General features: G+C 46.1%; 2 protein-coding genes across 2 annotated transcripts in view; both read left to right on the top strand.

Annotated features, from left to right (window-relative positions):
- clcn3 (chloride channel 3) overlaps positions 1–25,784 on the top strand; it is a 31,123-nt gene extending 5,339 nt beyond the window's left edge. The window contains 16 exon segments of the mRNA XM_030084153.1: positions 6,493–6,674; positions 17,860–18,020; positions 18,503–18,602; positions 19,480–19,667; positions 19,881–20,003; positions 20,844–21,050; positions 21,164–21,244; positions 21,331–21,583; positions 21,673–21,965; positions 23,305–23,491; positions 23,569–23,716; positions 23,718–23,750; positions 23,752–23,963; positions 24,044–24,260; positions 25,702–25,731; positions 25,733–25,784. Coding sequence (XP_029940013.1) covers positions 6,512–6,674; positions 17,860–18,020; positions 18,503–18,602; positions 19,480–19,667; positions 19,881–20,003; positions 20,844–21,050; positions 21,164–21,244; positions 21,331–21,583; positions 21,673–21,965; positions 23,305–23,491; positions 23,569–23,716; positions 23,718–23,750; positions 23,752–23,963; positions 24,044–24,260; positions 25,702–25,731; positions 25,733–25,784 — 2,448 coding nt within the window. The 5' untranslated portion in view covers positions 6,493–6,511.
- LOC115382439 (E3 ubiquitin-protein ligase TRIM47-like) lies at positions 327–886 on the top strand (the record flags this gene model as incomplete). Its single annotated transcript, XM_030084165.1, is given in 2 exon segments — positions 327–513; positions 516–886. Coding segments are annotated over 2 exon segments (558 nt in total), but the record flags the coding sequence as incomplete, so codon positions are not given.
- Positions 25,785–26,239: the final 455 nt, after the last annotated feature.

Genomic DNA, 26,239 nt, shown 5'->3' with positions numbered 1-26,239 from the left:
GCTGAAGATGGATCATATTTCATTTCCTTTTCGATCGCTTGAGCCTGAATTTCTTACTGAACTTTCTTTAAGCGGAGAGAACAAACAACTTCACATCAAAATTCAAGTTTTACATTTATTCAGATGTATACTGCAGCAACAGATGAAAGCTTTTCCCTTCTCTTGCATCTCTCTTCACCATCTCTTTTCCTGGTTCTAGTTTGAAGCCTTTGGTTTGGTTTTTTTTTTTTTATTTACAGTCATCCTTTTCAGTTTTTTTCACCTGAAAATCAAATTTGTCTTGTAGTATTTACTAATGATACCTTCTTCAACTGTGATTGAAATCAATGCCCAAAAAAACCAGTGGGAAGTTCTCTTGTTCCGTCTGTCTGGATCTCCTGAAGGATCCGGGGACGGTTCCCTGTGGACACAGCTACTGCAGCAACTGTATTAAAAGCCACTGGGATGAAGAGAAGAACAAAGGAGTCTACAGCTGTCCTCACTGCAGAGAGAAGTACATGCGAAGACCTGACCTGAAGAAAATATCATGCTAGCAAAGTTAGTAGAGGATCTGAAGAAGACTGGACTCCAAGCTGCTGCAGCTGATCTCTGCTCTGCTGGACCTGAAGATGTGTCCTGTGATGTTTGCTCTGGGAGGAAGCTGAAAGCCGTCAAGTCCTGTCTGGTCTGTTTGGCCTCTTACTGTGAGGAACACCTCCAACCTCACCATCAATCTGCTGCTTTTAAGAAACACCAGCTGGTGGAGCCCTCCAAGAAGCTCCAGGAGCAGATCTGCTCTCGTCACAAGAGTTTCTGTCGCACCGATCAGCAGTGTATCTGTTACATCTGCACCATGGAGCAACACAGAGGCCATGAAACAGTCCCAGCTGCAGCAGAGAGGAGGCAGAAGCAGAAGGAGCTGGAGGAGAGTCGACTAAACATCCAGAGGAGAATCCAGGAGCGAGAGAAAAACGTGAAGCTCACGTTTCAAACACGAAGCTCACCACACCCAGTTTCTGCTCAGCTACCCCTCAGTGTCAGCACTCAGTGAGCCCACACACTCCTCCAGAATCCAGACTGCTCCTCTCAGATACTTTGAGGATGTTGCAGCAGCTGTGTCAGAGAGCAGAGAGAAACTACAGGACATCCTGAGAGAGACAGGGACAAACATCTCACTGAGAGCCGCTGAAGAGGAGCTTTTACTGCCACAACCGCAGACCAGAGCAGACTTCCTACAATATTCACAGCAGATCACACTGGATCCAAACTCTGCACACAGGCAGCTGTTATTGTCTGACGAGAACAGAAAAGTCACTTTAACATGGCAAGATCATTCTTATCCTGATCATCCAGACAGATTCACTGAAAAGTTTCAGGTTCTGAGCAGAGAGAGTCTGACTGGACGTCAGTTTTCTAGGTGAGCCTCCACATTTTCGGAGCTGAGACATTGATGAGTTTTCTGACAGGAACAAGATTTGAAGCTAGAAATGGATGATACATGAGCGTTGAAATTGGTATTGACTGATATGTCTTTTTTGTTTATACATTCCACTATTGGTCCGATATTAACAGCCGATATTCATTTCCATTTAGTTACTGTTGTGTGTGTGTGTGGGTTACAATTCTTTAGGTTATAGTTCAGTCACAGTTCTGATGTTAAAGGTCACACTATAGACTTGGGTTTCTCACATGGTCTAAATATTGGTCAGTTACATGTGGAGGACCTTCAGATGAGTGATCACTGTTGAATTTTGTTTAGCTTGTTGGCACCCTCTGCTCACTGTGTGGAAACACAGAGACGTATTGTGTGTGATTCAACAGTCGGTGCAATTTCTACTTTATTTGAACACACTGCTATTGAAACTAATGATGTTGAGTCATTTGTAGAACCTGATACCTCTTGGTCAGCGGACATGTGTTTTATCACTTCTACGCTGATGACATACAGCTGTATTTTTCTTTTAATGCCTTTCATGAGTTTCATTTTTTTACCTGTGTTCCTGGAATGTGTCGTGCATCAAAGACTTGCTCTCCTCAGACTACCTGCAGATAAATCCAAGCAAAACTGAAACACCCCTGACAATATCACCCCCCGGATTAGAATCCATCTTGGTTCTCTGGGTTTTGGATTGATTTTAAAATGTTAGTTTGGACTTTCTGTGTTGCATGGTGAGCCCCCCCAGTACATTATGGACTTATTGTGCCGCTACTCCTTACAGTGAACCCTTCAGTCTTCAGACCAGAAGCTCCTGAAGGTCCCAGACACACGTTTTATTGACCATGCGATAACGCCATGGCCCGTGACACGTGCTCGTGTCAAGGTGTCGGTGCCCGTCCGTGGAGGAGATGTGAGCCTGTTGGCCGCAGGGAGGGCAAAACGCTGAGTCACGTCTCGGCAACGGTCGCCCGGGCAACGCCTCCATGGTGACCAGCCGGAGGAAGATAAGGCTCCACACAGCTCAACGCGTTGTGTAACATCAGCAACACTTCGTTCCCTCGCTGCTGCTGCTGCTGCTGCTGCTGCTGCTGCTGTCTACCCTCAGATATTCACCCGCATGGCCTGGAGGAGCGCTACATTGAAAATAGGCCGCTGGTCATAATGTTATGGCTGATCGTTGGGCAGACGCCTCAGTCAGTTTCCCAGTGCTGATTACTGTTTCCATTTCTGCTGCAGACTGTCATAATTATAACGATCGCATTTCACCAGCAGAGCCGAACAGAAGAAAACCAGACAATGACAAGTAAAGCGGTAAAGAAGCAAAGAACTGCAGTTCACCACATGAAAAGACAAATATGCACCTTTTTTTTATTATTATATCAGCTTTTTATATTCCTGTTTGATTAATCCTGGCTTGCAGCTCTGCAGGAACCAGCAGACCTGCTGTGATAAATTGCGTGATTCCTTTAAATGCCAGAATTAATACAGAAATCTTATTAAAAAAAGAGAAAAAGGTGTTTCAATAAAACAGAATAGCTTAAATATGAGTTTAGTCAGTTGAGAGGAATTGTCACATGAATTCACCTGGCAGATCTCTGCCTCTGAAAACGAGCTGAATTAGATTTTCTGACCACACTGATTGGATTTGGCTCGAAGGGACGAGCTGTCTCTCACTGAATCAGTGAGATTGTTCTTTCCTCGTTGCCTCAGATCGAGGATTTGGTTCTAGTTTGGTTTGCTGGGCTCAGATTTCACTTTGTTTTGTTCAGAGGTGAGTGATTTTTGACGACACACCTCAAAAGAAAGCGAGTATTAAGTGAAATGTAAGCATTTGTACAAACTCATGCGCCATTTGATCTGATAAAGTAACGTAAAAGATTATTTTATGGAGCTGCACTCCGCTATGTGGCCAGACCGTTTGACCTGGTGGTTTTCTGTGGGCTGAAGATAGCGATGAGCCACACCCGGCCACGCCTCGCCATGGAACCAGTCAGCTCATTCGTGTGTGTGTGTGTGTGTGTGTGTGTGTGGTTTCATTACAAGATCAAACAACAGCTCCGACTTAGTGGCCCTGCGCTCTAACTACATCGTCTTCAACGCTTCTGTCGTTTTCGTGTGAACGTGGAACTTTTCTGAAACGAGGCTTTAAAGTAAACTGCTGCTTTTATCCGCTGCATATAAAACATTTTCTTGTTAAGAAAGCAGTGTCCACAATTTTATACAAAACAAACAAGACAACCTTCTTGGATCAATGGAGCTTGACCTCCACTGTTAGTAAACTGTGTTTTCTTCTCTTGTTTTCCTTCGTGGCGTTTTCTGAGTCTCCCTCAGGGAGCTTTGCTGCACTGAAGAATAATGAGGGTGAAGTCAGTTAAAGCAGCTCCTTAAGGACGGACATGGAGGCAGAGGATGTGTTTTATGGGACCGGGCATTGTTTGACATACCGTAGAAGTTAATGATCGTCTTTTCGAGGCAGCGAATCCTGATCCTCGTGTTTAACTTGGTGGAGGTTTTCATTTCCTGATTTTACATTTAAGCAAGTTCATGTTTCAGGTTGCTTTCAGGATACTTTCTGGTGAATTTCACTCAAGTGTTGGAATTTATATATATTTTTTCCCCTACATTCAAAGATAAATACCTGAATTTTCTCCATCTGACATTCTTCAAAGTGGCACCATTTCTTCAAACATTTCTTCTTGGAACACCCCCCCCCCCCCTCTCTCGACTATTTGCAAACTATCCCTGTTGTGGTGCAGTTTGCTGCTCGGCCACAGGAGGGCGTGGTGTGAGAGCAGGTGATGTGCTGAGTCCTCCTCTCTGAGGTTCAGCAGCAGCATCCTCATCACTCCTGTCACTGTCCAGTGTAATCCTGCGCTCCATAAATACACCGAGACAAATACCATCGTTAAAGTAGGAGGAGAGAAAACACAGGAAGACCGCAGGAATCCACGTAATCCAGAGATATAACTGAGCCCTACTCCATCACTTTCCTTGTAGCTTTTCTGTCGACTGCTGTTAAAATGTTGAGGAAACTTTTCAGTCAAATTCAAAGTCATTTAAATGTTGCGTCTTCAACATTTATGACCAAAACAATTTGTTTTTCTCTTTATTCATCAAAAGAATGGGGTGTGGAGACATATGTAACCATTATAATGTTTATAACAAAGTGAATCTAAAGTCGCTATAGATACAAAAACTGTATTTCAAGATGCATTTATGATTTTTTTGCAGTTTGTTTTGATAGTTTTAACTGAAATCTCTTTATTTTAGTGTTTTAAGCCCAGTAGCTGTTTTATCTATTTCAATTTACATTTTAAAAACGTATGTTTTATTCCAATTAAGTTGTTTTAGCTGCTTTAGCCATCTTGATTCCCTGAGATATTTATTTTCTCTTCTCTTCTTTAACCATTTTTAATCTTTTTAGTAGTTTCAGCCATTTTTCCTTTTAAAGTTTTTGCAACAGTTTAAACAATTCAAATCCTTTTGGCAGTTTTCTGCCTTTTTCAGCAGAGCAATAAGAGTCATTCTGAAAGAAAGCTGGGTGTGACACCAAAATAAAACGGTTTTGTTTAAATCCAGCGCTCTGAGAGCTTCAGGAAGCCACTGCAGAGAGGCTAAAGAGTCATCTGAGAGTATGAGGAAGAACCTCTGGAGCTAGAACATGACCATTTGTCTTTCACAGATAGTCCATTTAGATATAATTTCATAAAACCTCCATGGTGAGATTAAATTTTTCCTTTATCTTTGGTCAGTTGTGGCCAAGATTTCCAAACCAGTGTGAAAAACAACAATTATTCTGGTTTCATGCCTCAGCTAAAGGCTGCAGGCGTCTCATTCCTGCACACTACCTGCTCCCTCCTTCCGCCTTCGCTTCCGCTCACTTTGACCGATCGTCTCATCTTCCTCGTCTTGTCTCAGCTCATCCCTGACGCTGCGGCGTCTTCACAGTCCAGCGTTGGCCTGTAAACATTTGTCCTCGTGCTGCTCAAGTCCTCCAGCACATCAGCACTAAGCTGTGATTCCGTGTTTTCTGGTAAATCCTCGATTTTCGAGATATCAGAAACGGTCGAGGGGTTGCAGTTATGAGTAGACATGCGTGACGGATCCTGTCAGCAGTAACTGGAGAGGAATTCATGGGTAAAACAAGGACAGAGATGAGGAATGGTTCCCGTTCTGTTCCCTGACAGCAAATGCCCCGTCACCCTCTGGGTTCCTCTTCAGTTCCTGGAATCGCGAACGAGGACGAGGCAGAGGACCTGGCTGCTCCAGGTCACCAGGACTCCAGCAGTCTGTCGTGAAACAACAATGCGTTATGGCATTTTAGTTGAGTCTGAGCAGTTTGGATGAAAACCTTTTGGAAAATGAAGAAATGACTCTTTCGTGTTCACTGTTTCCATAGTTTTCAGGGTATAAATTCATCCTACAAGCTTGTTTTTACATTGATATTGGGAATAACCACAGTAATAATATTGGTATCGGTAAAAATGTTCATTTCGGTGCCTCTCTATAAATAATGCTTATATTATCAAGGAGAAAGGCTGATTTCTCATGAGTACAGTGATACTTGAAGTGAATATAATTTGACGTATTGCGATGACTTCAGGTGTGTTTTCAGTAGGTTAGACTGAGTTATTGGCGCCATAATGATGGTATATTTCCCAAAAGCTCTATTTCTCTGCCTACTGGTACTTTTTGAAGAAGCGGTCACGTATTTGTAGGTACCAAACCCTTCGACTATAATGGCTGCACGACGGAGCCAAAACGTCTCTATTCTATTTATTCTGCTGACGACAGTCGTGATGTTGGATGGAGTTACTTTTCTGCGACCGGCATTGGTTTCTAAAGAGAATGAATATTCCTGAGTGTGGCTGCAGGACGGCCTCCCTGTGTGGTCTCTGTTCACCTGCACGCCCCCGCCCCGCCCCGCCCCGCCCCGCCCCGCCCACCTGTGTGCCTCCATAGTCTCACCTCACCTGGTCGGCTCTGTAACCTGGCCTCCTCACAGCACAGTGTGTATATCTCCACCACCTCCCTCCTCCCTCCCTCCCTGCCCCCCCCCCCCCCTTATCATCCAGGGTACCGGCGCGTTGCTAAATGGAGTCGGAGCAGCTGTACCACAGGGGCTACTGCAGGAACAGCTACAACAGCATCGCTAGCGCCAGCAGCGACGAGGAGCTGCTGGATGGAGCCGGCGTCATCATGGACTTCCACACCACCGAGGACGACAACCTGCTGGACGGGGACGCCGCCTCCCCAGGTAGGGAGCGAGGAGGGGCGTCCGGCCGCGGGGCGCTGTTCCCCATCGCGTCCGAACCCCTCCGTGGAGGCTTCCCTGTTGCTCGCAGCTGAAGATGCGTCCAGAGTGTGTCCGCTTGTGTGTCGCTGCTGTCCTGTGCCTTCCCCGCCTCCGCCAGCTGCTCCACATGTGCTCCCATGGCGCCCTGAACCCCTGTGCAATGTATTTGCCTCACATCTTGAGTTTCATGTCATGTCTCGACTTTCATTGCATCGAATTCTTATGGTTTTGACCGTCTTTGTTGTTTGTTTTGACTCCATATCGCCTCCATCGTTCCCCTTGATTCCGCCCTTGGTGTTGGCTCTGCTGTCTCGCCGCTGCGCTCTCTGTTTGCGTTGGCCTGGCGTGTTTGCTCCCGCTGCTCGTTCACACGTGGATATCCTCCTGGTTTGGACGCCGACGGTCGTAAAAAACCTGAACACATGGCAGGACTGCTGCCTTGTTGCCCTGCAGCTATAAACAAACACACAAGTGGACAGTCACGTAAATCACTATATGTTTTTGAAGAGCTTGTGAGGTTTTTAGAGTCAGCCGTATACAGTCACCTGTTGGTCCGTTCAACATCCGGTCTGCTGCGTCTCGTTTGCTCGTCCCTCCTCTCTTCTTAAGCTTGGACTTGCAGCTGATCAAACAGAAAAAGCCACATGTGGAGGATGGTGTCAGAGGTGTCGGCTCTCTCCACACGCGCTCAGCTCCACGCCGGTGATCCGCCGCCTTTGAAATGTTGACCAAAAGTCAGACTTACTTCACCACTTGTAGTCACAAAAGTCTCTGAATTGGATCCAACTTGTCAATTGATCTTAAAAAAAATGACGTGACTCATACAGTTTTTCATAGTTTCTGCCATATTCTAGTCAAATGACTCCATCCAGAACCCAAGTTCAAAAATAAACATTGCTGTGAAAAAGAAATGCACCTGAAAATGGAAACAGAGCTGTAGGAAAAATTAATGCATCTTGTATAAATTTGTTGTCTAAACCAGTGCTACTTATGCACGAGATTTTACTCTTCATGACCTGAAGTCTGGAAAATACATTAATGCCTGTAATATTTATTAAGCGATCCAGCAGTCAGCAGTGTCCTAAAACTAATCAAATATATAAAATTTAAAGTTTTACTTCAGACAGACTCAGCTCAAACAGTGAATTATCCCTCATTCAGCAACCTTTACTTGATTAATATAGTAATTTTGGAGAGTTGGTGGTATCTGAAGTTAGATTGGATTAGGTCAAATTAGATTAGATTGAATTGCTATAAAACGTCCATTTCCCTTTTGGTCAAGGTTCAAATAATGAAATTAAAATTTCCAGCAGTAGAATGGACAAATGCACTCAGAAAAATGTGTGTTAAAGAGTGCGTGCATGTGATGTGTGTGTGTGTGTGTGTGTGTGTGTGTGTGTGTGTGTGTGTGTGTGTGTGTGTGTGTGTGTGTGTGTGTATGTGTGTTAGGCCTGGGCGATAAAACGATAGCGATAATTATCGAAATATATTTTTTGTCAATAGAAATAATAAAAACGTTCGATAAAAGTCGATAGATTTAAACTGTAATTACACCACCCAAACACCAGAGAAAGGGGGGCGCTAATGCGACATGAACGCTAGTTCTCGACCAACGTGTGTGTGTGTGTGTGTGTGTGTGTGTGTGTGTGTGTGTGTGTGTGTGTGTGTGTGTGTGTGTGTGTACCTGTAGGACCTGTAATGTCTTTCCAGATTGGGTTTTTTTTACCCTAAGCGGCGACTTGCAGGCTCTCTTCTCGGGCCACCTGCCTGTTGCTGTTGAAAGCAGAGCTCAGTGGTTTCTCTCATAACACCTCAGCGCCTGACTCATCTGAAGCAGGACAGACAGTCACTATCGAGGACAAAGAAACCTCAAAAAATGACCACTCGTCCATCCACCTGTCAGGCAGAGAGCAGCTCTACCGGTCCGTCATTCAGGCAATCCCACCCCAAATACATTACACACAGTTTGGCAACACATCTGTGAGTAAACACACACTTCCACGGCACACCCACTCTCTCTTCACATTCTTCTTCTACATTAACTGTGTCATAACAAATCCAGGTTATTCATTATTAAAGAGCGGAGTTCAGCGACCAGGCCGCTCAGGAAATGACTGAACTGTACCTGGGAGTAGTCTTAGTCTTTTTTACAACGCCAAAATATTTTTTTTTATTATTTTTTTTTTAAATCACGCAGTCTTGCTGGTTAGACAGCAATGCTCAGGACACACCAGTAAAACTAGTTTGGACAGATGGAAAAATGCAGCGACGGGACCGACTCAGCCTTTAGCCTACTGCTGGAGGGGAAACAAACATGTAACATTTGTTATTGAGATTTATATGTCAACATACTAACATGTATCGATGACTGCTGCCTGTGTGTCTCTGATGTTGAGCCTGAAACTGCTCAGAATATAAAGTGACATATTGTCTTTCGTACTAAATCAGGTCCTGGGTGGAAAGTTTGGATGTGTGGAGGGCCACACAGATATTTGTGTTTCCCCGGGGTTGCATTAGGGGGTCTTTAAAACACAGACTAGATGGTTTCATGCTTGATTCTTTTCCTGGTGTCCTGGTTCAAACCTGCGCTCCCAGAGGTCAAGGTGAAGACTTCTTCCCATGTGGCTCATCGAGCCTCAGGCCCTGTTTAGATGACGTTGTGCCATGAAAATGCAAAGCCAGTTGTGTTTTTGGGTGTCGGTTTAGACGACAACGGTGCTCAGAGCTCCTGAGAATGCATCTCTGTGAAAACGGCTCCCGAGCTGGAGCTTTTTGAAAATGCTTTGAAAGTGCTAATTGTTTAGACAGGGTGTGTGTTTCAAAGCCTGTCATGCGTCACTCTCTTCATACTGCCACGTGTCCCGTACACCTAACAGCCAGTAGAGGGCAGTACAATCAGAAGAGCCATTTTTCTACCAATTTGTTTTTTTAATTTTCTTAAGGTGGTGTCATAGATCTGCTTGTCTGCTTGCACATGTTCATCTTTCCTCAAAGAAATCCAAAATTACGTTGAACATGAGCTCCACTGCACAACACCGCCCCCACAGGTCAGTGTTGGTATTACTGTTTGCTACGTATCGTCTACCCGACTCTGTATTGAGTGTTTAGCATCAATGGGCCTTCATCGATCGTTGGATAGCTTTACACTGAGTTTGTTGTTGTTGTTGTTGTGGTTGTTATTAATACACGGATTGAAACTTGACTTCTTTGACTTCTTCTCTTGAAACAAATGAATGAAGCTCAGTTGCAATGCTGCCACCTAGGGAGAGTTTTGATTTTTTTTTTCCTTTGCTATCTTTTTTTTTTTTGTACACTAACTCTGGTAATTCTCTGCTGTTCGTCAGAAGCAAGAGCGCGATGTTGGTACTCTTGCTTATATTAGGAGTTTAGCTTGAGAAAGAATTCCATGAAGTCAGATCAGGAGACATGTGAATCGCTGAATCGATGTCCTCCTGTGAGCTGCGTTTTCTTGATGTTCAGAGTTGTTGTCTTCCCCTGTGGTTCTTAATGTTGCCTGTGGCTTGGTCTGCTCAGCTCGTAGAGGTTGTGGTCATTGTCCTGCGTTTGTAGGCGGTATTGGCTTACACGGTTTGTCTTCTGTCTCTGTCTGATTAGCCTCTTTATTCTTGGACTCTGTAACTGGACCTGTGGGCAGTTAACCACAAAAGAAGAAAGCCGAGCGTAACTTTGACCTTTCCCCTCCTGTACGTTCACGGACCGTCGGGGAAATATTTCAGGAATACATCACATAACTGTCAACCGGAGGAACAAAGTGTCACTGCTGACTCCCGTTCAGAGCTGCCGCTCGGCTTGCTGGGTGATGTGTTGGACCAGGCTCCGCCTCCTCACCCCGCCAGCGTTGCTTTGGGATGGAATAGACAGAGAGCCACATTCCCACGAACCAGTTCAGCCGCCGGCCGGTGTGTGAGCGAGCGCCTCAGGAAGTCTCCGGCTCTGGATGAAAGTGCTTCTTTAAAGTTGTGCCTGCCTCTGCTATTTTCTGCACGGCAGTGCAGGGGGGGGGGTGGGCTCAGAGGAAGCTCTGTGCAGCCCTCCTCTGGGGTCAGGCTGCAGCGAGATCAAGGCTCCCACTCGCTCTCTCTCACCCCCATGGAGTTTTGTGCTCTCGCTTTTTGTCGGCTCTCGGCGTGCGGAGGAGAAAAAAAGCGGCACGGCTGAGGAGAAGTGGGAGTCCTGAGCCGGATCGTATGGAGACTTGAGAGATCTGGCTGCTCCGGGCTTCTGGTTTCGTGGGTTTTGCCGGTTCAAAGTGCTGACTGGGGCGAGTTCAGGAGGGAGGAACAAAGTATGGCTGCCGCCACCTGTACCACTGCCTAGCAACCAGCGCCCTGCCAAAAGGTAAGAGTTCAGCAAGGTCCCAGGCTGGTTTTTATTTCATTTACTGGAAAAAAAAGCTTTGTGTCTTCGCAGCCTGGGAAGGGAAGGAGACGTGGAAGCATGTGACTGAGCTTTAATAACACATGATCACACAACGTTTACAAAGCACCTTTACAATGTCTTGAGGCAGTGGAAACAGTAATTACAGTATTTGTTGGGATTGAGATGTAGACATTGTAAAGTATCATAAATGATTTATTAAACCCTGAAGCTAATCATTTAAGGCAGTAAACAGCAGTGTACTGTGGAGTTGCTATGATTCTTTAGCTTCCCTGGCTTTCTGTGTGTGGCTGTGAAGTTTATGAACAACAGCCATAACATTTTGCGTAAGGAAACAAAGAAAAACAAAGTGCATCAATATAGTGTGAAAATAAGTTGTAGTTGTGGCTGTTCTCCTTGTTTGGAGCTGTAAATTGTGAAATGGGACATCCTCAACTGGAAACTGTCCAACTGCAGATCGGACCGTCACATGTCCTTTCTTAAGGTTTTGATTCAATCTTGTTTAAAAGAATCTTGATTTATATTCATATCAGGACAATCGGTATTTCAAATATATTAAATTGCTTGATCAACAAAAAGTGAAATGACGATGTCCGCAACTATCGGAGAACTTTTTTCCACTACTATAATTATTTGAAATAAAGTTGTTACACAACTTTTTACTTTAAGAATTTTTCTTCCATCATGTTCCACAATGGAAAATGTACATATAAGTATGATTTAGCTCTTGCAAAATCTTACTTTAAATATACTATCACTCTGTAGTAAAAATAAATGTATTGTCCATGGGTGGCAAACATAAGGCATGTGGCCCAAAACCGGCCTGCAAGAGGCTCAGATCCGGCCTGCTAAGCAAATTGTAAAAATTGCAAAGAAAACATTGTTTTTTTTATTTTAAATAATTTCATTATAGTGGACACAATGTAACACTGAGATCCGAGCTGCTGCTAAAAAAGCTAGCAAACTAGCATTAGCCTTAAATTCATGCTGTCAGGGTGACTTCGTGAAAAACCACCCATAATGCAACAGTTATAGAATAAGTTTTTGGGACATTTCACTGTATTTTACACCTGAATTTATTATCAGAAATTACTTTATTTTGAGATTGCAGTTACTTCTGTAGTAATTGTTTGGTTTTTGTAAAAATGTAGACATTTTCATCACACATACTCTGTGCCACAACAAGGAAAACCGTTAACATGAGTGTATTGTGGCTCTATTTCACCAGTCTGAACTAAATTATCATGTTTGTGTAAGTTATTTGTTTTGTCAGGTCCACAAACTCAAGTGTATGCGACAATTGTTATAGTTTGTTGGTATGATCCAAATATAGTGTGCGTGGTTGGTTGCAGTTAAGATTTTTCCAATACGTTTCACAAATTATTGTAGAAGTGGGAGTCTTCATATTTGGACACCCCCACAGCGTCCATATTGGAATATTTTACCGGTAAAAATATATACAAACACCCCCGTGACCCGAGGCGATGGTTTCTCCCGGACTCGGCGATCTCTCCTAGCAACCGCGGGCGCGTGCAGGGCGCTGTGTGCGCGAGTGCGGTGACATCACCAGCTCCCACAGTCAGCTGCTGCAGTGAGAGAGGGAGAGAGAGGGAGGGAGAGAGAGAGAGAGAGAGAGAGAGAGACGTCTTCCCTTGGTAAACATGGCAGCGGCGGCGAGTGACACACGCAGCGTAGTAAAGCCGAGCCTCGCGTAGCCGTGCTTCGCCTTCAAAGTGCCAACATGGAGGAGGAGGACGCGGCGGCCGACCCCTATCTGCCCTACGACGGGGGAGGGGACACCATCCCCCTGCAGGAGATACCGAGAAGAGGTACGCCACGTCCCGTCCCCTCTCCTTTATCCCCGCTCTGCTGTGTCAACGGGCCGCACACGTTGAGCTCGCTCTGCCCCGGTGCTCCTCTCCACCGCAATAAATGGAACCCGAGAGGAGCCGCCGTGGATTAAAATCTGCCATTTGCTAACGGTGGAAGCTATCGTTTAGCTGTAACCGCCACCGCCGCCTCCCCTGGAGATGATTAACCGGCGGCGGGTGCACCGCGCGCGGATAACGGAGGCGAGTCGGTGTCCGGGCTCGCGCTCAGGCCTGCAGAAGCAGCGTCCCTGTTATAATGTCGCAGCTGAAACACGCAGGATCTCCTCACGCTCGTGTGATGTGGCGGATCCGAGCGTGTCTCAGCCTCCCTGCAGTGTGAGCACACCTGTTGGCAGGATTCAGGATGTCAGTGCGCGCGCACACACACACACACTGCACATGAGAAAACACCCCAGGCACACTTTTATACCCTGAGCTCATCAGGATGCAGATTGTGAAGACACACTGTGCAATAAAATAGGCTTCAAACCTTTAGTCATTCCATTGATTTCTATATGGTGCACCCAGATGGTTTGTGGTGAAAGCTGCTTAATTAAAAACACGACTTGATATTGCAGCTAAAATCAATGCAGTGACTTAAAGCTGCACAGTTGTGTAGTGGTTAGTATTGTCTCTTTCTCTTTTTTTGCCTTGGAGTTTGCATGTTCTCCCTGTTCATGCATGGGTTTTATCCAGATACCCTGGTTTCACAGCAGTCCTAAAACATGTATCTTGAGCCTCTGGATTGCCTCTGGTGGCCACACGCGGATGGATTCCTCTTTTAGTCTTGCGGAAAAATCATTTTAACCCTTGTATTGACCAAATTTCCATATTATGATGCTTTGTTTTGCTAACGATCATGTAATAATCATTGCATGATGCTGCCGCTTGTGTGTTTTGTCTGTATTTTTCCTTCCAGTCAGTTCACCTGATTGTATTTCACCTGAAAATGTCAATGTATAAATACTATTTCATATACAGTTAGCTGTTTTAACATAAAGCCGAAGCTTTTAATGAGTTATTTACATGACTTTTTAAACATATTGTAGAAGAGTTGTCTTTAATAGAATTTAGATAGCAGAATTATTTAAAATGATCCAGTTTTAATGCAAAAATGTGTGAAATGTGATTTTTTTTTTCTGTACAGTACTTTTTCTCTCTATATCTCATATTTCAATGACACATCCTGAACTGTTCCACTGACTTTATAACACTAAAGTGTTCTCAGTTGACACTGGGTTATTTTTATCTTCTGATAGCAGGAGTGTGATAGTCCAGTGAATACCCTGCAGAGGGTTATTCAGTAAAAGTTGAGGAACATTTGGAGGTAGATCCTCTGAAGCCTCCCTCATAGTCGAGCTTTAGGTAACCAGCGAGCCTGAGCTGCTCAAGCTTCCTCAGTCCAGCATCTCGCCTGTCCAGAGTCCGATAACAATAATGACGGATTGTAAAGTAAAGGAGTGGAACTCTTAAAAACAACCCGACACGCCTGTGATGGAAGCGATCTGCTCTGAACACAGTGACTCAGTACCGTCACCCTTCGCACAAAAGCGACGTTAGTAGAATTATACACAGGCTGCACCTTTCAGGGAGTTTTCCTCTCGGCTGTGTGAGTGTGTGTGTTTGCTCCTCCAGGCCTTGTTGCATCATCATGGCGAGCAAACAGGCAAACGGCGCCGCATCTCAAGTCGTCTCTGTTAATTGACAGATTCCTTCTTCGGTTTGACATATTTGTGGATTATTTTCACACGTCGTCCAAAACATTCATGGCTGTTCGTGAAAAAAAGCAGAAAGTCACCGTTGCAAAACTGGTTACAGGAAGCTTCAGGGTCGTTTACCTGAAACACCGCCTCGGCTCAGCGACCCAGAATCAACATGTTTTATGTCAACAGTGCAGAGAAAGTGTGACAGCGGGCGGCTTTCGTGTGCCGTTTGCTTTCTGAACTTGACCCCGTCGACCGCCGTGACTCTGGGGAATCCGTCAGGCTGCCGGGAGGCGTATGACGGCGGTCACGTGACGGCAGAGCAGGCTGACCCTTCTGCAGCCGCGCTGACCCGAGATGTCCTCCCAGCTGCCTGCAAACCGCCCTGAACTGATTTACGCCGCAGTAGTAGAGCGGGCCTAATGAGGAGGGAATGCGTAATGCATAAAGAAATGAAATATGGAGACGTCTGAGTGTTAGAGAAAACAGTTCTGTTCATTTCTTGTTGACTAAGATCATCAGAGGGAGCAGGACGCCTTGAATAACCAGCTGAAGGAAACAGTCTGATCTTTGTCCTCCATCGTAGCTTCAGAATGCAGACTGTCATGCACTGTGGTATCAGTTTTTGGTATCAGTAGGCGTCAGATTGGTCAGTTTTTGGTTTTCCTCACACACAAATGTTTACTAAGATGAACTGCCAAGTCCTTAAAGTCACCATTCTCTGGTTGATTTATTAGTTTGGTCCGAAAAAATAAAAATCAATGTGAAATAGAGCGTCTTCAGTCTCTCCTGTTTATTAAGGACAAACCTTTCGTCCCTCTCGCCATCGATTTTTCACCGGCGGCAGAAACTCCGTGAATGAAACGGGACATCCAGCTCCTTGAAAATCTCATTTTCAGCCGTGCTGCTGCTTCCGTGTGCATTATCCCGTTTCCATCACTTTTATCCACCTGTGCAGTCAGACTTTTAACTGTTTACTGCTGTTTACACATCATTTAGGCCAAACCTCATCGTCTCTCACTGAGGACAGACCGGATGGTCGTGGTTACATCTTACAAACACCATCATAGAAGAATACAATATAGATATTATACTATATCACCCACCGTTGCTATAGCAACATATATAAAGCATTTTCTCCTTTATAAATCTAATCAGAAGTATTTCATAGTACTCATGGTTTGCAGATTGAAAAAAAGAAATCTACTGTTGCTGCAGCGATCTCCTCAGATAAACCCAGGACTGACTGGCCGGTCCTGGAATGTCAGATAACAGTTGTTTTTCGCATCAGCTCCGTCATCAGATCGCTGTTCTGCGACTTCCCTCTGGACAATCGCTCTCCGCCGCTGCTGCCGATTTCACAACGGCAGAGCGTCTTCGCACTTCCCTTCAGAGAAAGGAAGCGAATCTGCCGCTCAGATGCGGCACTCTGTCCCCGCTCCTCGGCGAAATCACCGCCCGAGGGCTTCGTCTCTCCCCGCATCGCGCCACACATCAAAGGAAGCGATGGGAGCTGATAGGCAGCTCCCTCATGAAGTGTGTGATGCCAGACTTACGCCTCTTTAATATCTGGCTGTGAAATTGAAGTAAAACGCTGAGTTAAAGTGCAGAGTCACAGTGCACAGGAAGGAATGCAGATGCAGCGATAGAGATCTGCCTTTTTTTTTTCAAGCTGCATCACAGATGGTTAACAGCTTCGAGCAGCACTTTCTTTGGCGGCTTTGACTGAAGTTGTGCACAGATGATATGTATTATAATCTGAAAGGGGCATGTATGAAGTTAAAAGGACTTTTTTTTAGCAGAGAGCATGTCCAGCATCAGACTTTTTCCTCCCAGTTCCCAGCAGTGGGTTGGGAGTTGTTTAAATACTCCTTTTGTTCAGAAACCTTCTGTTAACTTGCTGCCATGTGGACCCGAACTTAAGTTGTTAATCAATTACTTCATATTTTTGCTTTTGTATTTCATCTCCTCGTTCTGCACAGTGACGCTTTTGTCCTGCAGACAGATGTTTGGGGAAATGAAGAGAAACGTCGGCCGCGTTGATCCTGCCACTTCTCGGATTTGTCGTGTTCTTCCTCCGTGGCTCTTCCCTCCATCCAGAGCAGATCAGACCCGATAAAGGAGTGACGCGCTTCAGCTCCCGTCACTCAGCTGATTTACGAGGATCATAGCTGGACTGGAAACGGCGGCGGACAATGTCTGCTCTGTCTGCTGTCACTAACGCTAATCACGCCGAATTGATTTGCTTGCCGAATGTTTCACTGAAGTCGGGAGTCGTTTTGGTTCAGGAGTCAACATGGCGCCCGGGTTCATCTCAGATGGGAGAGACCCTGAACCCTCCAGGTTTACAATCCAGATAAACCAACAAACAAACTGTAAAAATTTCACTGTTTGACGCCCATCTTTTCGTGCAAAATATCACATCCTGAAAATGTTCTCATTTAACACAATATTCACAATATTAGTGCCAAAAAATGGTCAAAAGTTGTTTTATCTTGGACTGTAGATTATCCTGAATTTCACAGCTGATTCGATACTTTTCCAATCAACATGAAGGATTTTAAAATTGAGCTATAGCAGCCTGAGCGTCTCTTTTCACGCCACTGCCTCCAGTGTGGAGGTGATTACAGAGCAGTAAAGGATTTCCTCTGGACTCTGCAGCAGTTTCCTCGTCCCAGAGTTCCAGCTTTCAGACGAGCCTCCGCTGCCTCCACCGTCTCTGCTGGGCTGCAGCGTCAGCCGCCTTTCCTCCAGGCTCTTTAAATCTCTGCGGCGTTTCTGGACCGTCTTGAGCGCGGTGGCTACAGTGACGAGTCCAGTTTGGACTGCCGGTGCAGCTTTAGCGGTCCGGTTTGCTTTGGGAGTCGCCTCTCGAGGAAAACGTTGGGTTTGCACCACGAATGTTGCACATTCTGTAGTTTTGGTTTTACTTCTTTTGTTTTACGGTTTCTTCTTGTTCAATTTAGACTTGAACAAAGATGTGTAGCAAAATGAAAGGTGTTTGTTTTGCACTAATTAAAGGTTTCGGGTCCGTTGATGAACTCAATTTCGTTGCGTTTTGGCAAGTGGGAATGTAGAAAAAGAAGTATTGCTCGTTTTCACCTCGCATTTCGAGGGATTTACGATCTTTGATTTCTAGCATTTTCAAGTGGATCTTTTCCGTTCCTCCTCCAGGGTCTAACTACGCCATGTCGAACGGGGGCGGCGCCCCCAGCAGCTCCACCCACCTGCTGGACTTCCTAGAGGAGCCCATCCCCGGCGTGGGGACGTACGACGACTTCCACACCATCGACTGGGTGCGGGAGAAGTGCAAGGACCGCGAGCGCCACCGGAAGGTGAGACTCATTCGCCACCGTCAGCATTAATCCCCCGGTCTGCACAGGAAGTGTCGGGTCGAACGTTTCCTCTCACAAAAGAAGAACTGGATTTATCAGATCAGCACTTTTTACTAGAGGGAAAGTCACGCCATGTGCAGAAAACACAAGAAAAAATACACAAATCTTATATCAGGCCCTATTTTTGAAAGAAAAGAATAAATTTGCAGTTTAAAAAGCTTCTTTTTTTTTTAAGATTCACCTCAAATAAGAATAAAATGTCTTGGATATTCTGGTTGAGCACTTTGTTTTTACATTGCAAACACTCCGCTTTACAGCACACACCCTCAAAGTGTTTTATTGTTCGGCTCCTGGTCATTACACCACTGTGGATTTGCATTTTGTTTGCATAAATCGTTTTTGTAATCTGGATTCATCAGCTGTCCCGGACACGGAGTCACTGCTAAAGCGTTCCGCGTTGGGTTTGTGTGTCGTCAATACAGATCAACAGTAAGAAGAAGGAGTCGGCATGGGAGTTCACCAAGAGCCTGTACGACGCCTGGTCCGGCTGGCTGGTGGTGACGCTCACTGGCTTAGCATCAGGTAACACACACACACAAACACACACACACACACACACAGCTGTCGTCTCCTCTGCTGGTGACTCTCACATGCTTGGCCTCAGGCAGCTCACTCTTGTTTTCTTGTGCTCTTGCTCACTTACTTCTCTCAAGCACATTAACTCACCAGACACTCGTTTGATTCAAATTAATTCTTACTGCAAACCGTGTAGACAGGTATGACGTCATGTTTAATAAAATCCAATGAATTGGGAGGGTTTTTTTTTTGTTGTAAATGATTGAATTTATTGAATGTGTGATGTGGGAACTTTCTGTCTGCTCGTAGCTGAAAGTACTGAGCTGCTCCTGGTGGAAAGACCATTATGGTGTAGAACTGATGTAGATCGTTTAGCCTGAACTTAGAATCCACTCACAGCTTCTCAGAATGTTTTAAATGCTTGTTTTCCCCTCTGACTCTTAGCTTGTTTTGTAATAGGATTGGTTGACGAGCGATGTTTGATTGTGATTACTACCGTTCCTTTCCTCTGATAACGTCGATCCACTCTTACATAGTTTAAATTTTAATAAAAGTGGTGATATCTTTAGTAAGAAATAGTAAGAAATTATAGAGATAGTATATATTATAGAGATAGTAAGAAATTTTAATGTCAGTGGTTGTGGTGATATTTGATCAATATTATTATTGAAGCTATGAAACACTCCTCAGGTTTAGTTTTAATTTCTTATCAGATTGTTCTAAGACTCACACGTGCTGCTGGTATAATTGGCGAGCCGGCGGCCATCACCTTTTTCCTCTTCTTTCTTGTTTTGTACCTCCTGTCTCCTCTCTGCCTTCACCTCCCTGCCCCTCCTCTCCTTCCTGGCCTCCTTCCTCCTCCTCCTCCTCTTCGTCTCGCTAGGTGCTTTGGCTGGCCTGATTGACATTGCAGCTGATTGGATGAACGACCTGAAGGAGGGCGTGTGTCTGAGCGCCATGTGGTTCAACCACGAGCAGTGCTGCTGGACGTCCAATGAGACCACCTTCGCTGAGCGGGACAAGTGTCCTCAGTGGAAGAGCTGGGCAGAGCTAATACTGGGGCAGGCCGAGGTAGACCGCCAGGAGCGCTGGAGGGCGGCGGCTAGCCGTTAACCTCCAGTTAGGGGGAGCATCACTGAAAACACAACCACAGCTCATCGTATCAGTAGGAAATAATGTCAACCATGTCATTTATTCTAGAGAGTGTGGGTGTTTCAGACAGGTGTGTGTGCCGCTGGACGTCTGCAGGCCGACGGTCAGTAACGCCGTGTCTCGTCTCCGCAGGGCCCCGGCTCCTACATCATGAACTACTTCATGTACATCTACTGGGCCCTGTCCTTCGCCTTCCTGGCCGTCTGCCTGGTGAAGGTGTTCGCTCCCTACGCCTGCGGCTCGGGGATCCCCGAGGTGAGCCGGCAAACCCTTCAGAGGCTGGAACCACCGTCATGTACTGAAGTGTTCGGCATTCTTAACTCGCCATGGAAAGCGATTTCTTACTTTCCAGCTTCCCCTGCAGCTTGTTGGGTTTTGTTTTTGAAGAGCTTGAAAATACTGAAGTTATTGGACAGCTGAGAGACGCCAAAGAGAGACGCCAAAGATTCAGTTTACTGCAGCTTCCCAGTCTTCTGCTGTACCAGTGATGAGTAACCAGGGGGCCTCTGGATTTTATTTAATTTTATAGCTTTTGTTTTTAATTTAGTTAAACTTAGATTATTGGTGGATTTTTTTTATTTGTCTGCTGCTTTGCAAATCTACTTTCTGAGCTTCGTCATTGGCAATCGAACACGTATTACATGACTTAATATTATTTTGACATCTTAAAACACATGAATTTGTGTTATTCTTTAAATATGTCAGTCATTTACTGTATTTTCTGTGCATTTTGTATATTTTTCCCCCTGTATTTAAACATGAATACAAAATATTCCTGATTTCATCCCGTTCTTTAATCCAGTTTGTTGTGCAATCATCAGTAGCGTGGTGGTGAAGTGGTTTGCTGGTCACGGGTTCCTGTTTGTCCTTCATGCTTAGAGTTTGTGTGACTGTAAGTGTGTTTGTCTGTGGCGTAACCAGCCTTCTCTCAGCGTTGAATTGGATGAATCGGCCATTTGTCTGCAGAACAAGCAGTTTAAAACCCAAGGTTTGATCACATAATGAAATTAAGAGACTCTTCCTCCCCCTGCTGGAATCGCGCTGCTGGTTTGAGGCATCGAGTAATCGAGTAGTTTTCCTTCCTCTGTCCTGCAGATCAAGACCATCCTGAGTGGCTTCATCATCCGGGGCTACCTGGGAAAGTGGACGCTGATGATCAAGACCATCACGCTGGTGCTGGCCGTGGCGTCGGGCCTCAGCCTGGGGAAGGAGGGCCCGCTCGTGCACGTGGCCTGCTGCTGCGGAAACATCTTCTCCTACTTGTTCCCCAAGTACAGCAAGAACGAGGCCAAGAAGCGAGAGGTGAGGCGGGAGGAGACCGACGTCCGGCGCTCCTCCTCTTGAATCGAGTCGGTCGTCAGAACCCACGGCTGCGTTTTTCCGTCGCTGTAGCGCTCTGTGTTTTTGTGCGTCAGGTCCTCTCTGCTGCTTCGGCCGCGGGGGTGTCGGTCGCCTTTGGAGCGCCGATCGGGGGAGTTCTCTTCAGTCTGGAGGAGGTACGTCCTGAAGATGCGAAAACTTTGATGCTCGTCATCCTGAATTAAAGGAAATGAGTTTGTTTTCGCCGCCCTGCCCCCTCCAGGTGAGCTACTACTTCCCTCTCAAGACGCTGTGGCGCTCCTTCTTCGCCGCCCTGGTGGCGGCCTTCGTGCTGCGCTCCATCAACCCGTTCGGGAACAGCCGCCTGGTGCTGTTCTACGTGGAGTACCACACGCCGTGGTACCTGTTCGAGCTCATCCCCTTCATCCTGCTGGGCGTGTTCGGGGGCCTGTGGGGGGCCTTCTTCATCCGGGCCAACATCGCCTGGTGCCGGCGGAGAAAGTCCACGCGCTTCGGTGAGACCCAGGCGGGTTTATTCGCAGACCGGCAGCGCGGCTCGTTCCAGGAAAACGGGGTGATCCTCTGGCTCTCTGGCTCTCCTCAGGGAAGTACCCGGTGCTGGAGGTGATCCTGGTGGCGGCCATCACCGCCGTGGTGGCGTTCCCCAACCCGTACACGCGGCAGAACACCAGCGAGCTGATCAAGGAGCTGTTCACCGACTGCGGCCCGCTGGAGTCCTCGCAGCTGTGCCAGTACCGCAGCCAGATGAACGGCAGCAAGGCCTTCACCGACAACCCCAACCGGCCGGCCGGGCCCGGCGTCTACTCCGCCATGTGGCAGCTGTGCCTGGCGCTCATCTTCAAAATCATCATGACCATATTCACCTTCGGACTCAAGGTGGGATTCATTTTTATTGATTCATCTATTTGTAATTCAGATTTCAAATCTTCAGACTCCACTTCATGCCAGTGTTTGGTTGTTCAGTCATTTTTAAAGCTGAATTATTAAGTCTTAAATCAACCCAAAGTATTTAATTCCCTCATGTATCCACTTCAAATTAAACTTTTAGGGAGAGGCATCACTTCTGCTTTATCCCAGCTAATAGAATATCCTGAATATTTAGAGAAAGACTGTATTGTTTCCTTTAAACGGGGTAAAGATGATAAGAGATCAGACACTAAAGCCAGGGAGTCACTGCATACAGGAGCAACTTATGTTCAGTACCAAGTACAAAACCCACTGTGGTACGGTTTCCAATATTTTGGTCAAAATTTTGCAGTCAAGATTGATCAGACTAATGATCTGAAAGTGGATGGATCTGTCAGATCTTCTGCTTTGGGAGTCACTGGTATCACAGCTTCACTGAAAGATGGAGCAAGCCGACCTTTATCAAACATTTCTTGAAAAACCTTTTCCAAAATTGCATCATGTTTACAGATGTTTAATAATACTCCACTGGGAGGCCATCATAACCAGGTGACTTTCCATTTCCTGTTGATGAAAGTGTCCGTCTTATTTCTGCTTCAGTTATTGAAAGGTCTAATTTATCTGCTTCTTGGGATTGCACTTTCGGCACTACTGTATTAAGGAGAAATTAATCTAACTGCTCTTGGGAGGTAGATATAGAAGATTTGTAGTTTTCTTTTAAGGATCGAGCAATATGGCTTTTTTAGGGCCGATGCCAATTATTGGTACTTATGGAAACCGATAACCGATGTGTCGAGCCGATATTCATTTGCTGTAAAAATGAACATTTTGGCGTCAAAATTTAGCTGTGGGTGGGACATTGTTACACAGCCCGGATAGTGACTTCAGGCAGAGAGAGAGAGACGGCTGTATATTTGATCCAAAGAGCAGGTTTTTGAATAAATTTATCTTATCGGCTATTGGTGGCAAAAAAGGCCGATGCCGATTATTAGAAAAATGGCCAATATCGGCCGATATTATCGGCCAGGCCGATAATTAAATTAATATAAAAAATCTTACAAATGGCCACAAAAGATACAAATGTAACTAATATTTTAAATTGTACCTGTGTCACCTGTGACATTTCATTAATAAACCTTATTCTATGTGTAGCAGTTTTCTTTTTTTTCTAGATAATTGTTTCACTTTTCAGGCTCTAACTTTGTCTTGAAATTGTGATTTTATTTTTTTTTCTCTTCACTCAATCGTGAACATAAAGTCGTAGTAAATGCTGAAGAAATGAAAAGCGTTTGCCGGTTCTCCTCCCCAGGTGCCGTCGGGCCTGTTCATCCCCAGCATGGCCATCGGGGCGATCGCCGGGCGGATCGTGGGCATCGCCGTGGAGCAGCTGGCGTACTACCACCACGACTGGTTCCTGTTTAAAGAGTGGTGCGAGGTGGGGGCGGACTGCATCACGCCGGGGCTGTACGCCATGGTGGGCGCCGCCGCCTGTCTAGGTGAGTGGAGAGACCGGACCTCGGCTCATGAACTCCGCCGCCACCGGCGTGAACCGTGCCGACGCTTCCCTCCGCAGGCGGCGTGACCCGCATGACCGTCTCCCTGGTGGTCATCGTGTTCGAGCTGACCGGCGGCCTGGAGTACATCGTGCCGCTCATGGCCGCCGTCATGACCAGCAAGTGGGTGGGCGACGCCTTCGGGCGGGAGGGCATCTACGAGGCGCATCCGGCTGAACGGGTACCCCTTCCTGGACGCCAAAGGAGTTCACGCACACCACGCTGGCCCGCGAGGTGATGCGGCCGCGGCGCAGCGACCCGCCGCTGGCGGTGCTGACGCAGGACGACCTGACGGTGGAGGAGCTGCAGGCCGTCATCAACGAGACCAGTTATAATGGTTTCCCGGCCATCGTGTCCAAGGAGTCCCAGAGGCTGGTGGGCTTCGCGCTGCGCAGGGACATCACCATCGCCATCGGTAGAGAAACCGCCACGCCGCATTTAGACTCACCGCCCGAGGACTCCGTCTCACCCCCCTCTCTCTCTCTCTCTCTGCAGAGAACGCTCGCCGCAAGCAGGAGGGCATCATGCTGAACTCCAGAGTGTACTTCACCCAGCACGCCCCCACCCTGCCGGCCGACAGCCCCCGGCCCCTCAAGCTGCGCTCCATCCTGGACATGAGCCCCTTCACCGTCACCGACCACACCCCCATGGAGATCGTGGTGGACATTTTCAGGAAGCTGGGCCTGCGCCAGTGCCTGGTCACTCACAACGGGTAAGTGAGAACCGCCGCGGGGCGGGGGACGAGCCGCCGCCAACGCCGCCCGGTGTTGCATGAGCCGCGAGATCCCTGCTGTAATCTGCATGGCCGGGCCTAATCTCAGCGCCGCACTTCCTTCATCACCCCCTCCTCCCCCCTCCTAACCAGCAGCGCCGGAGCAGCAGGGAGCTGCCGACGCTGAAACTAACCACACTTCACAGGCGTCGGGCTCACAGAGCGCCGCCGCTTCCTCGGGAGACCAGGAGCTGATTTCTGATTCAGTGAATCAGCAGTGCTGGATGGTTTGGGGTTTTTGATTTACACACTCACAGGAGCTGCAGTCTTGTTTCTGAGTTTGGAAGAGAGCCGCCTGCTGGTGACAGAGTGAAATAACAGGCCAGAGTGTGTTCATTCAGTCAGACCAACTGAGCAGCAGCATTTATTTTTCCATTTTATTTATGTATTTGTATGATTATTTTCCATGTATATATCATTTTGTTACAATTTTTTTTACATATATATGATTTGCATAATAAGCCTAGTGATGTGTATCTTTTCTTCTGTTGTCAACAAATTTCACGATAATCCCTGAATTTGTTTCCAGAGCATCTATAAATATTCTTGAAAACCCCACTTTCACTTTAAGTCAACAGATAAAGCTTTATTTTAAGACTCTTTTTTTCCAATTAAACATAGCTACAGTCTTTAATGTGTAGTACACTCTGCGCATAGCGGTAAAATGGATAATAAAAATCACACTTGTTTCACACCATTTCCTTTCTATAAGAGTTCTAAATAAGTTACATATCTCAGTAACTTTCTGTAAAAACTATTTACTTTTCAGTTTTACATCTCACTGAACCCTAATATCCAACAGGAATATGTATTTTCTGCAGACCCGTACCCTAAATGAGACTTAATGCAATCAGGTGTGCTGACTGGGAGCAGGAGGCGTTTTGGGGAAAAACAAAAGTGAAATATGTTGAACAGATTTGTAAAGGTTCTTCATAGATTTAAATTCCAGAAATCCTCCATTAAAAAAACCATCTTTCTCCGTGTTTAGCTATCATTAAATGAATCATCAGTTCTGCAACAGACATGAATTATTAAAAGTTAGTTATATCTAGCTGAATTTTAAAATACTATCTACTGTAAATCATACATTAAATAACTTTTTCATATTTCCTGAATTTGCACATCACTGGTCGTCTTTGATTTGTTGACAAGGATTAAAATACAGAATTACTGGACTTTATTATCAGTTAAATGTTATCGTCATAACAAGTTTGAAGTTAGTTTAACTCTTACTGCATTTTGCTCCTCTTGTTGTGATTTGAGTTGTGTCATTTTGAGTTGTCTAACCTTTCTGTTCCACGCTGGTTTTTGTGCTTTGTTTGTTTGTGTTGTTTGTTTGTTGTTTTTGGGCCGTTAACCGAGTGACGGGTGTGTGTTTCAGGATTGTGTTGGGCATCATCACAAAGAAGAATATTAGAGCATCTGGAGGAGCTCAAGCAGCACACCGCCGCCCCCGGTGACTAGCCCCTCCCCCTCCTGCCTCCTCTGTCTCTTAGGCTCCGCCTCTCGTGGGAGGATGCATGAAACGTGGTGTGAGGAAGCTGTTGACAGTTCCCGGCTAAACGCCCCCCCTCCCCCTGCTCTGTCTTCCCTCTCTGTCGTTGGTTTGGCTTGTTGTGGATTCACCTCTTAACGGGAAGCGGTCTCTGACCTCCATCTTCATCGGCCATCACGGGGTGGGGGGGGGAGCTCTCCGGGCCCCGGGGGTCCCGGTGGTTGAGGGGGCCTCAGTGGGAACTGTCACAACATCACTGTAGAGCCGGGGTGTCAAACTGCTGCCAGATCAGGGACCAAAAGATAAACCTAACAGCTCCAAATTTTAGTTTAGTGCCAAGTGCATAATGAAAATTTACTCTATAGTTACATCTGTTAAAATAAAATACATAATGTAAAGGAAAAAACACCATTGGTTTATAAAG

The sequence above is a fragment of the Salarias fasciatus genome, chromosome 3 (genome assembly GCF_902148845.1).
Source record: "Salarias fasciatus chromosome 3, fSalaFa1.1, whole genome shotgun sequence".
NCBI classification, from domain to species: Eukaryota; Metazoa; Chordata; class Actinopteri; order Blenniiformes; family Blenniidae; genus Salarias; species Salarias fasciatus.
The sequence above is the reverse complement of the archived record's forward strand: the minus strand, read 5'-3'. Positions and strand labels throughout refer to the sequence as shown.